Source organism: Mesoplodon densirostris, chromosome 14 (genome assembly GCF_025265405.1).
Source record: "Mesoplodon densirostris isolate mMesDen1 chromosome 14, mMesDen1 primary haplotype, whole genome shotgun sequence".
In the NCBI taxonomy this organism is placed as follows: Eukaryota; Metazoa; Chordata; class Mammalia; order Artiodactyla; family Ziphiidae; genus Mesoplodon; species Mesoplodon densirostris.
This window is the reverse complement of record NC_082674.1, coordinates 22,164,809-22,179,685: the sequence shown is the minus strand read 5'-3', so window position 1 is coordinate 22,179,685 and position 14,877 is coordinate 22,164,809. Positions and strand designations below refer to the sequence as shown.

At 38.9% G+C, this 14,877-nt stretch overlaps 2 protein-coding genes across 2 annotated transcripts in view; both read right to left on the bottom strand.

Moving 5' to 3' along the window:
* Positions 1-14,877, bottom strand: part of BABAM2 (BRISC and BRCA1 A complex member 2) — a 454,460-nt gene that overhangs the window by 431,896 nt on the left and 7,687 nt on the right. The gene's annotated exons all lie outside the window — the stretch shown is intronic.
* Positions 7,797-8,021, bottom strand: LOC132502127 (mitochondrial import receptor subunit TOM6 homolog). The gene has a single exon (XM_060117932.1). The coding sequence runs from the start codon at positions 8,019-8,021 to the stop codon at positions 7,797-7,799; it is 225 nt and encodes a 74-aa protein (XP_059973915.1).

The window sequence follows — 14,877 nt, the reverse complement described above, 5'->3', positions numbered from 1 at the left end:
AGGAAATCTAATTTAGATGGGGGCTAGGAGAGCCCTCTGAAACTCTGAAAAAATTACATTCAAGCTAAATCTGAAGCATTGTAGAAATCAGACAATTCATAACAGGAGGAGAAAGAATGATCCAGGAAAAGGAAGAAGGTGAGCAAAAGCCCCCACTGGAAAAGGGCTTGGGGCCTTCTGGTAACAAAGAGAAAGTCAGTGAAGCTTTAGGGAAGTAAACGACGGGGAAAGCAACACAATATAAGGCTGAACAGGGGAGAGGTGCCCAATCACATGGCAAATCATTGAGCATTTGGAGATTTTATTCTAAGAGCAAAGGGAAGCCATTCAATAGCTCTGAATGAGTCACAAGATCTACTTTTGATTTTTAACTTACATTTATTAGATTTCCTGAAAATAATATAAGTGGCTGCTAGGTAGAAAACAGATTAGAGAAGAGCTAGAACACTTATGAAGAGACTAGTTAGACAACAGTTGGTGGTGCTGACAGTGCAGATGGAGGGAAATGGCTGCACTGGAGGCCAAAGAGCCTCTGAGAGGAGCTGATGAAGCTAAAGAGACATGTGCATTTCAAGAAGTAATGATATCTTCAAGTCCACACTCATGACGGGAACAGGATTCCGTTTCAGTAGCTCACTTTACTGAGGAGTCCCTCTCAATGGCTGCATGCTTGCCTCTGGGTTTCTTCACCCTTTCTTATCTACCACCTTTTCCTGTCCCAACTTTATCTCCCCATATTGTCCCTCTGCCTCCCTCCATCGCTTCTTTTTTCCCTCCATAACCTTCTCCCTTACTTAGATACAATATGAAACTGAAATAATTTTTAAACGTTTACTCTACTTAATGAATAGTTCTTAATTTAAAATCCAAAGGATTCAAACATGTATATATACATTCACCGAAAGATATGTACTAGAATGTTCACATCAGCACTATTCATAAAAGACAAAAACTAGGAGCTACCCAAATACCCTCCAACAGCTGAAGAGATAAACTGCTATGTTCAAATAATGGAATACTCCTTACTCAAGCAGGAGAATCAATATATCCACAACAATATAAAACCTCACAAACGTAATGTTGAAAAAAAGAAGACAGACACCAAACGGCATTTTGTGGAATATAAATTCTACTTACATTAAGTTTTTGTTTAAAAAAAGGCAAAACTAACCTATGCTTTCAGAAGGCAGGACAGTAGTTATCCTTGCATGTGTGATGGGGGAGAAAGAGCACCAGGAGAATGTGTGCGGAGCTGGTGACGTGTTTTCCGGGGTGCTCATTACACAAACATGTTCAGTTTGCGAAAATTCACAGAGATATATAACATACGATTAGGTGTACTTTTCTGAATATATTCTGTACTTCAAAAAAAGTTTTTCAAAATCAATGAGTTTAGACCTTTAATGTCCTGGGGAAGGGAACAGTAGCAACAACTAACCACTTTTTTGATCCACGATGCCCTCTAATGACCTTTTTTGTCCCAGGAGACAACTGTGATATAGCCCTGAACTTGGAACCACGAAATCTGCTCTCAGATTCCCAGCTTTATACTTATGGTTCTTCTACTGTGCCGTGTCCTACTCTAGGCACTGAGAACACAGCTGTGATGCCAGATGAGACCTCTGCCTTCTTTGAGGCAATATATGCTTGAAATGGGCAAGAAGCTGGATCCCGTAATGGAGAAAAACAGGGGAGACCTGCTTTTGATGGAATGGTCTAGCTAGACAGCCCTGAACAAGTCACTTAACTTACTTGAGTCTCAGTTACCTCATCTGCCTTAAGGGATTATTATAAGGATCAAATGTGATAGGATCTTTCAAAGCACTCATAATCATAGCATTATTAATGATAACAGCTCTTATTACATTATTGTCCTTACTGCTCAATACAGAGTTGCTTGAGTTAACCAATGTCAGCCTGGTCTACACACTAATACAGTAACAATAACAAGGAATAATATTTTGGGGGCTGTGAATTCTCAGTTAAGAGGTTTCTACTCTGAGTAGAAGCAGGTGTATTGATAAGCAGCTCTCCACTCCCTCTAGAGGGGTGCTAAGGACACAAAGACCTGACTCAATTTCAGCACAGCCTTCTCCAGCCTTTAAAGAGAAGCAAGCACAGAAAGACGGAGCTAAGAGAGGGGCAGGCTAGAGAAATGATATCAGCTTCTCAGGGATCAAATTAACCAACCAAAGAACATATATGCAGTACCTTCATTTATTATCTGACCAGCACTTTCTTGGTACCACAATGAATCAAGGTCCATACTTAAAGGAGCTTAAGATATGGTATCAGAACTAAAATCAAACAAAGACAACAAATTTAGGGGAAAGCAAAAGGACTGAGCAATCAGAGACTTAGTATCAAATCCTGGTTCTGCCATGTAGCAGCTTGGGACCCTCACCTTGACCTCTCAAGACTGCTTCCTTCCTTGTAACAAGAGGATGCCAACACCTACACCTTGTGCAGTGATGTTGCAGAAGGCAGTGTAGCTAATGTGCCTAGGACACGATGTGGTGTAGCAGCTACTATTACTGCTACCATCATCGTGATTATTTTATAGGGAGAATTCCACTAAAAGCCACTAGTATGTAGCCCAAAGTGTCTACATGTTGGTTCCCTCTATTCTTTCTGACTGCATTCCCTAAGTCCTACACGGAGCAGTATGTACTCAGACACATTTATGCTATAAGGCTAAAAATACAGTATGAACATAAATCTATGTGCTTGCACAGACTGAAAAGGTAAAAAAGCCTCTTTGAGTTTTCAGAACCTCAGCTGCTTCTAAAACTATGAGGATGCTCTCCCTGCTACTTACTCTGGCTTAAATCTTGGGGCAGCCTCCTTTACAGAAGCTATTTTCATAAGAATTTACAGTTCAAGAATAAGTTCACAATTTCAGCACTGTTTTAGCTTTCCTCACAGTACTTAATTTAGTTTGCCTTCTCAGCCAAAGGCTTGAATCAAAGCATAAATTGAAGGGAAAAAAAATAAACAATGGTGAAAGACTGATAGCCTTTTCTGTAAGGTCAGGAATAAGACAAGGATGCCTGCTTTCACCACTTCTATTCAAAATAGTACTGGAAGTCCTAACAAGAGAAATTAGGCAAGAAAGAGATATAAAAGGCATCCATATCGAAAAAGAAGAAGTAGAACTACCTCTGTTTACAGATGACATGAACTTACATGGAGAAAACGCTAAAGATTCCACCATAAAAAAACTCTTAGAACTAATAAACAAATTGACCAAAGTTGCAGGATACATAATTAACACACAAAATTCAGTGGCAGTTCCATATACTAACAATAAACAATTTGGAAAGGAAATTACAAAAACAGTCCCACTTACAACAGAATCAAAAAGAATAAAATACTTAGGAATAACCTTAACCGAGGAGGCAAAAGACTTGGAAACTCAAAACTACAGAACATTGCTGAAAGAGATTAAAGAAGGCACAGACAAATGGAAAGACATTCTGTGCTCACTGAAGACTGTTAAAATGTTGATATTACCCGAAGCGATCTACAGAGTCAATGCAATCTCTATCAAAAGCTCAATGACATTTTTTTCAGAAATAGAAAAAGCCATCCTAAAATTCAAATGAAAGCTCAAGGGATTCCCTAATATCCAACACAATCCTGAAAGAGAAGAACAAAGTTGGAGGTCTCATACTTCCCAACTTCAAAACTTAATACAAAGCTACGGTATTCAAAAGAGTGTGGTACTGGCATAAAGACAGACATATAGACCAACTGAATAGAATAGAGAGCCCAGAAATAAGCCCTCACATATATGATCAAATGATTTTCAACAATACCAAAAGCATGTAATGGCAAAAAGATTGTCTTTTCAACAAATAGGGTTGGGAAAACTGGATATCCATGTGCAAAAAAAAAAATGAAGTTGAACACTTATCTTACATCATACCCCAAAATTTTTAATTAAAAACTGAAAATGGATCAAAGACCTAACCGTAAGAGCTAAAATGATAAAGCTCTTAGAAGAAAACATAGGGGGAAAGCTTTATGACATTGGATTCAGCGCTAATTTCTTGGACATGACACCAAAAGGAGAGGCAACAAAAGAAAAAACAGATAAGCTAGATCTCATCAAAAGTAAAAACTCTGTGCATCAAAGGATACTGTGAACCGAGTGAAAAGGCAACCCATGGAATGGGAGAAGGTATTCACAAATCATATATCTGATAAGGAATTTGATATCCAGAATATATAAAGAACTCCTACAACCAGAAAACATCAACAAAAAAATTTAAATAGGCAAAGGACTTGAATAGACATGTCTCCAAAGAAGATACACAAAGGACCAATAAGCACATGAAAAGATGCTCAACAACTTTAGGGAGATGCAAATCAACACCATAATGAGATACCACTTCATATTCATTAGGATGACTTTTTTTTTTTTAATTAAAAACCGACATGTGTTGGTGAGGATATGAAAAAATTAGAACCCTTGTGCATTGCTGGTGGCAATGTAAAATGGGGCAGCCACTGTGGAAAACAGTATGGTGATATCTAAAAAGATTAAATGTAAAATTACCATATGATCCAGCAATTCCACTTCTGAGTATGTTCCTAAAAGAACTGAAAACGGACTCAGAAAGATGTTTCTGAGTGTTTACAGCAGCATTACTCACAATAGCCAAACGGTGGAAGCAAACTAAGTGTCCATCAATGGGTGAATGGATAAACAAAATGTGGCATATACATGCAATGGAATATTATTCAGCCTTAAAAATGAAGACAATTTTGACACATGCTACAACGTGGATAAAACTTGAAGATAGTATGCTAAGCGAAATAAGCCAGTTACAAAAAGACAAATTCTGCATAATTCCACTTATACGAGGTACTTAAGGTAGTAAGATTCATAGACAAAAAATAAAATGGTGATTGCCAAGGGCTGAGGGAAGGGAGGAATGGGGGGTTATTGTTTAATGTACAAGGAGTTTCAGTTTTGCAAGATTAAAAATGTTCTGGAGGGCTTCCCTGGTGGCACAGTGGTTGAGAGTCTGCCTGCCGATGCAGGGGACACGGGTTCGTGCCCCGGTCCGGGAAGATCCCACATGCCGCAGAGCAGCTGGGCCCATGAGCCATGGCCGCTGGGCCTGCGTGTCCGGAGCCTGTGCTCTGTGGTGGAAGAGGCCACAACAGTAAGAGGCCCGTGTACCGCAAAAAAAAAAAAAAAAAAAAAAAAATGTTCTGGAGATGGATGGTGGTGACGGCTGCACAACACTGTGAATGTACTTAATGACACTGTACACTTAAAAATGGTGATAATGGTAAATTTGTGTTACGTATATTTTACCACATTAAAAACTAAGTATGTGCTAAGCCCGAAATTGAACCTCCATGTTAATAATTTACCGAACCACAAAAATTTTTAAATGATGCTTTTTAACTGAAAAAGTCTTAGGAGTCTCCAGATGAAAAAAGCAATTGTTCTGAGGGCATTATACCTACTTAACAGTAGAATATCAAGATGTTTCCCAAAACTTCCACTTGATTCCAGATCTCTTATCAATAAGTTGGCAAGAGCAAAGGCTGAGATAAAAACCTTTTCAGAAAACAAAAAGGATACGTTTTTCAAAAAGTCAGGAGAAGCAAGGTCAATGGGAAAAACAGCTTTCATAACATGCCATTAGAAAGATAACCAAATGACTCAGGAAATGTGGCCCTGGAAAGGAAAATTACGAAATTATTTCTCAAGACCATGGCACCAAAAAGCAAGATTATTCAAGCAACATGGAAGCTAAAAAGGGGGCTGTGTTACATGCGCATAAGGAGTCCTTTAACATATGACTGATGGCACAGGACAGTTAATTTGGAGCCCTGAATCAGATTTATGTACCTATCAACATGTATTAAAAGAGCCCCGCTTTAATCTTAAAGAATTTTGCAAATTTGTCATTCTAATTAAACAAAAACTAGTCAAAAAGTACTACCTTAAAATTGCACAGAATAGAGAGGACAAAAGATAACAGTAGGAATGATTTTTTTTGTTCTCTTTAATAATGCAAAGTAGAGCTAGGAACAGACTAGATTAATCTAATACCCCTTTCCTTTACACGTTAGACTGGCTACTTCCCTTCACCTCTTCCCCTTCCCCAACTTCCATACCAAGTGAAGTCACCCTGAAATTAAGTCACTGCAGGGCATGAAAAGCCCAAGACTGACAAACATCTAAAACTCCGGACTCAGATTTATCCTAGCATTCACCACCCCAGGCTCTGTGTGAACACTGTGGAATCCTAGCAAAAGTTCTCAAGGCCAGTAACTGCAGGGTTCACTGAGTCAAGGCCAATACCACCACGCTGACTTTTCCCCAAAAATCCTAAGTACGAAATACCCACAACCCGACCCACCACTGCCCTCACTAGCTCTCCACCTTCCAACAGGGCTCCCTAATCTAGCCTGCACACCATCTTACCAGGCCTTGCCAGGCAGGCTTCTTCAACCCTCTGCTAAGAACTGCTGCATGTCTCTGCCCAAGACAAACAATGTTCAATCTCTAATAGCTGTTGAAAACTGTTAGGTTCTATCTGCTGGAAAAAAAAAAAAAGTTGATATCTCCATGCCCATTCATTCTTCAACCTAATCAAATATTCCAAATTATATCCACCTGCAGGGTCTAAGTTAGCCACATTAACTTTTTCCTGTCTCCATAGATCTCCAAAAAGCAATGAACAAGATAGAAAGTTACCCTGGAAACAAAAGTCTCTGACTCTCCTGTCCTTTTCTGCTCTATGATTTCTGACCTTTGTAATATATGTGTGAGCTCCTTTTTTTTTCTTTTTAAAGATTTAATTTTATTTCTTTTTGGCTGCGTTCGGTCTTCGTTACTGCGAGGGCTTTCTCTAGTTGCGGTGAGCAGGGGCTACTCTTCGTTGCGGTGCACAGGCTTCTCATTGCGGTGGCTTCTCTTATTGAGGAGCACGGGCTCTAGGTGCGCGGGCTTTAGTAGTTGTGGCACATAGGCTCAGTAGTTGTGGCTTGCGGGATGTAGAGCGCAGGTTCAGTGGTTGTGGCACACAGGCTTAGTTGCTCGACAGCATGTGGGATCTTCCCGGACCAGGGCTTGAACCTGTGTCCCCTGCATTGGCAGGAGGATTCTTAACCACCGCACCACCAGAGAAGCCCCCATGTGTGAGCTCTTACCTTGCTCTGCTCTCCTGGGTCTTATTAGACAGCTCCTTTATATCACTTGCATAGACACTCATTCTTTATAGAGTCCCTGATTCTGGAATGCCAATGTGATTCTACCAGCTAACAACAATAATACAGTGAAATAATAAATATATATAATATACATATAAACTATGAAAATATATTATATATACATTATACATAATGTTATAACAATAATATAATAGTAGCTACCACTTATTGAGCACTATGACCAAGCTATTCTAAGTGCTTTATATAAGCTATTTCATTTCATCTCCATAACTACTTTTTATTTTGTCTTTATGTGCAGTCTTTATTTCAAGTATTTGTTAAAATACCATTAGGTTATTCCTCAGGACAAGAGCAAAGAGCATCCCCTGCAGAAACTTAGGAACTATGTACAGAACTTTACAGAACAGAAAACAACACTTTAGCTGAAGCCTGACTGCTCACCAGTGATTGGTGTTCTGAGTGGACTCAGCGAAGAAAGGAAATCAGGCAGAGAAGGAAAGGTGCCCCTCTGGGCAAGTCTTATGATGGTCACAGACTGGAGGCTCTGTTTCTGGAAGGTCCAAGTACAGCACAGGGATTCTATGTGTCTTTTGTGGCTACACGCCAGGCTGAGGGGCCATTAGTTTAATGTCACTCAAATTCCTGGCCAGCCAAACTCCCGCAGCAAAAAGTCCCAAACTGAGGATCAAGTTCTTCCAGAAATCATTCCTATCAGTGGCAAAGTGGTAGACACCCTGAAGCCAATATCCCACGTCGTCCGGAATTTCAGGAGCTTCATTTGCCGAGCCGGCAGTGTTCATGTCAACCCTACTCGAAGCCATAGCAGCACTTTTGGGCTCCACAAGGCCTCTCACCCCCATAACTACTTAATAAGATAATTATTAATATCATCCCCATTTAAGAGAAAGCACAGAAAGGGTATGTAACTTGCCAAAGGTCATAAGCTACTAAGTAGTAAAATCAGGATTCAAACTCAGACCTCATTGGCTGAAAAACCTACATGCTCACCATGCTGTGATCCAACACCTCTAAAGATGGCTCACTGGGCTCCAGCCCCATCCACCTTGACTTCTGGCTTGTGCCTATCCAGCCCCTCTCCCCAGCCTTGCTTGAGCTCTTCTGGTCCTGGCTATGTTCCTTTTCTCCAAATTCTTAAGTATTCTTAAGTATTCTGATAAGAGATTACTGAATTATTAAATTTTCCAATATGTCTCCTGATTCTACTTTAAATCTATAATGGCTTTCATATATGCCAATAAACCACTAAGAATTTCTATATGATAGCAGCCAAAGAATAAACATCTAGGAAGTTAACAGTAAATGTGCAGGAACAAAATGAAGAAAACACAAACCTTTATTCACATACACAAAAATGGATGTGAATAAGAGAAATTGACCATATTCCTAAAGATGTATGCTCAATATTATAAAGCAGGAATACTCAATATTTAAGACTATGATCCAAGGGCCGCTTACCTATTTTTTTAAATAAAATTTTGTTAGAACACATTTATTTATTTTTGTATCATCATAGATTTTGTGCTACAATGGCAAAGCTAAGTAGTTGCAACACAAACAGTAAGGCTCAGCTAAGGAGCCGCAGCACAAACAGTAAGATGGTAAATATTTTATTACCTAAAATATTTACTATCTGATCCTTTACAGAAAGTTTGCTGACCCTTGTTGTAAAGATGTCCATTCTCTCCAAATAAATAAAGGAGTTTTATGCAATGTCAAACTCCCAGCAGGTGAGACCACAAGTACTCAAACATGTTATAAAGCTATAATAATTAAAAAGCTATATATTTGTACAAGGCAAATACAGACCATCGAAAAGAAATAGAAGGTCAGAAATAAATATAAGAATTTAGCATATAAGATGGCATTTCAAAATAGTGACTGAGTAAAGGATTTATTTTATAAACAGTGCTGGAATAACTAGATAATTATTTAGAAAAGTAATAAAATCCCATTCCTACAGTGTATTACACACCAAAATAAATTCCATATTAATTGACTACTTTTCAATAAAAATGAAACTATTACAGAAGAAAATACAGGTGGTCTCAAAGTAGAAAAGGCATTAATTGTGCAAAATGTTAAAAGAATCCATGAAGGAAATAGATTTGATGACAACTTACAAAGTAAAAGTTTTGGCATATCAAAGATAAATACAGGGCTTCCCCGGTGGCGCAGTGGTTGAGAGTCCGCCTGCCGATGCAGGGGACACGGGTTCGTGCCCCGATCCCGGAAGATCCCACATGCCGCGGAGCGGCTGGGCCCGCGAGCCATGGCCGCGGAGCCTGTGTGTCCGGAGCCTGTGCTCCGCAACGGGAGAGGCCACAGCAGTGAGAGGCCCGCGTACAGCAAAAAAAAAAAAAAAAAAGATAAATACAAAAGGAGATTCTTTGCAACCCCATGTTATAGCAATAGATAGATACAAACTGAACAACTATCAATAATAACTGATTAAATTATAGTACAATCACACACTGGAATATATGCAGAGATTAAAAAGGAGTCAGCAGCTCTATAAGTATTAATATGAAATAATCTTCAAAATATCAAGTTAATATGAACGTTTAATATGTTACTATATCAGTTATCTATTACTACATAACAAGCCATCCCAAAACTTAGTGGCTTAAGAAAACAATTTTTATTTCTCATCAATCTGTGGGTTGGCCAGTCAGTTCTGCTGGTCTCTCCCTGGCTCACCCACTCAGCGGCACTCAGCTGATGGGTTGGCTGTGGAGCTGAGCACAGCTGGGACAGCTGGGATACCTGAGCCATTCTTTCTAAAGGAAACTGGACTAGGAGACTCCTGAACATGGTTGTGGGGCTCTTCCATGAAAGTGAAACAGAACACAGGCCTCTTAGGGCCTAGACTAAGAAGCCACACAACATCATTTTCACCACACTCTACTGGTAAAAGCAAGTCACAAAGCCAGCCCAGATTCAAGGGGTGAGGAAGTAGACTCTACCTGCTGATGAAAGGAAGGACAAAATCATATTCAAAGAAGAAGAGATAAATAAAGATAGGCAGGCTTTATCAGGAGCCATTACTGTAATAATTCACCACAGTTATTGCTTATATAGAAATTTAAAAAAAGGAGGGCTTCCATCTACAAAGAACACCTCTAAAAAGAAGAAAAAGAAGCTGGTAAGCAGTAATTTCCTCCAGAGAAGAAAATTTGGGGAAAGGAATAGAAAGGAGACTTATCTTCTGCTTAATACCCTTTTGTATCTTTTATTTTTTTTATCTTTTATTTTTTGTATGCTGTACATTTATTACTGCCTCAAAAATGAATGCTATTTAAGATATTCTGCATATTGAATAAATTAATTTAATTGAATGACACTGAAAACTTCGGGAAAAACCATCTGTAATACCTGTGACAAAAGGTTAATCTTCATAATATATAAAAAGTTTACAAATCAGTAAGAAAAAGACAAATACCCCACCAAAAAAATGGACAAATGTCATGAATTCGTAATTTTCACACACACACACACACACAGACATGCAAACACATGCCAATAAATGAAGCAAAATAAAAGAGCAAATACCATTTCCATCTATTGAATTAGCAAGTAATATTACAAAATTTTTAATACTGATATTATCAAAACTAGAGGAACTAGCATCTTCATATACTACTAGTGGGAGTATAAATTGATAATACATTTCTGAAAACAAGTATGTGTATATTTACATATCCTTACATATAAATACAATAAACCAATATATTAGATACATCAAAAGCCTTAAAATTTACATACTCTTTGGTCTAATAACTGAAATTTTGCTGACACATAGGAATATATACATCCATATAGGCACTTTAACTTTTTATAGCCCCAGAGAAAAGACCTCCAGATAATGAAACTGACAATCACCTAACAAAAAGGCCAGGTTTTTTACTGCCTGAAAAACAGTTCCTGGACCCAATTCCAATGTATGTGTGGAGGCTTCCCCATACCAACAGCAATTCTCACCCTACTGGTTTCCAACAATTCAACTCATTTCTGACACTATCTATCCAGAGATAAAATCAGATTCCACAGTTAAAGGGCTCAGTCCCATAAGACCACCTCCACTTCAGATGCCAGGGACCCACTGGCTATAAATCAGAGGTTCCCACCACCCCCTCCTCAGGTTCTACTAATTTGCAAGGACAGCTCACAGAACTCAGGAAAACCCATTTACTCACTAGATTACTGACTCACTATAAAGGGACATTAAAGGATCGAATCAACAGCCAGAACTTCTGGGTTTTTATGGCAGCTGCATTATTACATAGGCATGATCGATTAAATCATTGGCCATTAGTGATTGATTCAACCTCTAGCCCCTCTTCCCTCCCCAAAGGTCAAGGGGTGGGACTGAAAGTTCCAACCCTCCAAGCACAGGGTTTGTTCTCCCGGCAACCAGCTCCCACCCTTGGGTGGGATCCATAAGTCACCTTCCCTCAAGCATTTCCAGGAACTGAGGACAAGAGACCAAATATTACTTCACAGCTGTTGCCATTCAGGAAATTTCAAGGGTTTGGGGAGCTATGAGCCTAGAACTGTGGCTGAAGACCAAATATATATGAGATAAATATAAATCACAACACCACACTGCTTGATCACAATGCAGTGAGGCTCAGTAGTTGACAAGCCCACCTATGCTCAAAGAGCTTCAGATTCACATTTTAGAACCTCAGCCTTTAATAGACATGGACAGCCAAGAATCATCCGTTTAAGGAAAGCCACCAACATGAAAGACAGACAGCAAAACAGAGATAATGCAAGGTATAGAAGAAATATTTAAACATTTAGTCAATTATACCTCAACTGAAAATAAAAAACTACAGTTAATATCCTACAGAAAAGAAAATACTGCATCCATAAAACAACAATATGTGTTGCGGGTCCCCAGATCAAGGCCTCCAAAATGCAAAAGGAAGATAATTTGCAACCTACACTTTTGCACCTGCCCAAATTATCAACCAAGCTTAAAGTAGAATTAAAGATATTTTCAGACTTTCAGGAACTCAAAAATGAACCTCCTCATCTACGTTTCTTAGGATGCTATTGGAGTACATGCTCCAACAAAGCTAGAGGGTAAAACAAGAAAGTAAGATATGAGATTCAACACAGGAAAGAGGCAAAGGGAATGATACAGTGATACAATGAGAGCTGCCTGGCAGACCTAGACAACAATCAGTGCAGATTAAAGCAGTTCCTCCATCAATCTTCTCACCTTCCCATGTCAGCAGATGGCATGACCATCTACCTACCCACTCACTCAAGCTAACAAAGAAGTCATTCTTGATTCTCTCTCAAAACCCAAATTTAACATACTCATCACTTTACCTCTAAACAGCTTATAAATACATTCACTTCCTTCCATCTCCATTGCCACCACCATATTCCAAGACTCCACCATCTCTCACCTGGTCTATTGTAATGGACAGCTAACTAGTCTACCTTATCCTGCACAAGCCATTTTCCAAATAACAACCAGTGATTTTTTTTTAATATAAATAAGATCATGTCACTCTGCTTAAAATCCTTCAATAGCTTCTCATTCCACCCAGAATAAAATCCAAGTTCCCAAATATGGCCCACTGGGCTCTGTATAATCTGGCCCCTGACTATCTTTAAAATCTCATTTCCCTCTCACACTCCCTCCCTATAGTCCAACCACAGTGGCCTTGCAGATCCTTGAACATGGGAAGCTTTCTCCTGCCTTTGAACATGGTATTCCCTTTTTACAGCAAATTCCCCAGCTCTTTGTTGAATTATCCTCATCTTTCATGATTCACCTTTAAATGTCATTTCCTCATAGAGAGCTTTTCTAACCATCAGTTCTCAACTAGCCCCTCACCAGGTCAGTTTCCCTTCATTTCCTTTCCTCCATGAGTTAAAAAGAGGGGGTTTTGTTCAGTGAATTACAGTACATTATAATAGAACAGTATGCAACCATTTAAATGAAGTTATTGAGACTTCCCTGGTGGTCCAGTGGTTAGGACTCAGCACTTTCACTGCCATGGCCCAGGGTTCAATCCCTGGTAAGGTTACTAAGATCCCACATGCCACGTGGCATGGCCAAAAATATATATAATAAAATAAATGAGGTTATCAAAAAATATTTAGGATATATGGTTAAGCAAGACAAGTTTTAAGTATTAGAATAAAATGGATGAGGAGAAATTTTTCTACCAGCTATCATGACATACTATAAAGTTGTAATGGTTAATACAGTGGGAACTGGCACAGGACAAGGAGGCTGACTGATCAGGACAGAAAGCCTAGAAACAGATCCATGAGTGATGTAAACTTGACTTAATAAGAGAGGTAGCATTGCAGAGCCACAGGCAAAGGATGACCTTTCCAATAAATGATGCTGGGACAACCAATTATCCATTGGGGGAAAAAACTATACTCCTATCTCACAATATATTTTACAGAAAAAATAAATTCCTATTTAAAGACCAAAAAAGGAAAACTTTAAAATTCTTAGAGAAAGATATATTACTTTTGTGTAGGACAGAATTTCCTGAAGTGGTCCCTTTCTCTCTCTTACAAATACACAAACACACACACACACACACACACACACGGGCACAAATCTAAAAAGGAAAATATTGATGAATCTGACTTCATTAAATTAAAACTTCTGGACATCAGTAGCACCAAATTAAGAACATAAGCCACAGACTAAATGCAGATATTTGTAATACATGTAACTGGTGAAAGATTAGTATCCAAAATACATAAATAATATTTTAAGATCAATAAAAATATATATAAACAATCCACTTAAAAGATGGGCAGGGCTTCCCTGCTGGCGCAGTAGTTAAGAATCCACCTGCCAATGCAGGGGACACAGGTTCGCACCCTGGTCCGGGAAGATCCCACATGCCACGGAGCAACTAAGCCCGCGTGCCACAACTACTGAAGCCCGTGCTCCTAGAGCCTGTGCTCCGCAACAAGAGAAGCCACCACAATGAGAAGCCCACACACCACAACGAAGAGTAGCTCCCCATCTCTGCAACTAGAGAAAGCCCGTGTGCAGCAATGAAGACCCAACACAGCCAAAAACAAATAAAATTTTTTTTAAAAAGAGTATTAAAAAATTAATTAATTAAACAAGAATCCTGGCCTTAATACTGACAGCCTAGCAACGGAGTTTAGAAACACACATAATCTTAGATAAGGTAGAAAGATTTAGATGCCATACAAGAAATAAAGATGAATTGTGATTAAAAAAACAACAAACAAAACTTACTTTGCATAGATTCTTGCCTATCTATTCCTTCTGTGAGTCAGACCTAGAATATAGATACTCTGGTACCTCATCTCTTCAAGGGCAAGTAGCTATATATAGTAACAAGACTGGTTCTTATGACCTCTAAAAATCAGTCTCCTCATTTTATACCTTCCGTGTACACTGTGTCCTACAGGGTATGCGCCATTTGAGTTAATAGAAATTCCAAATGTTAATCCCAATTCTCATAACTGAGTGCTGCTGATCTAAAAGAAAGGGAAATGCCAAAAGTGACACACCAAAAGAAAAAAATTCTCTTCTCTAACTCTGCCATTGTTTTGCTATAGAAACTTGAGGAATTCACACTTTGGTTGATGGAAGGACTGAGGAAAGAATTGTTAATGAGCTTCGAAAGAACT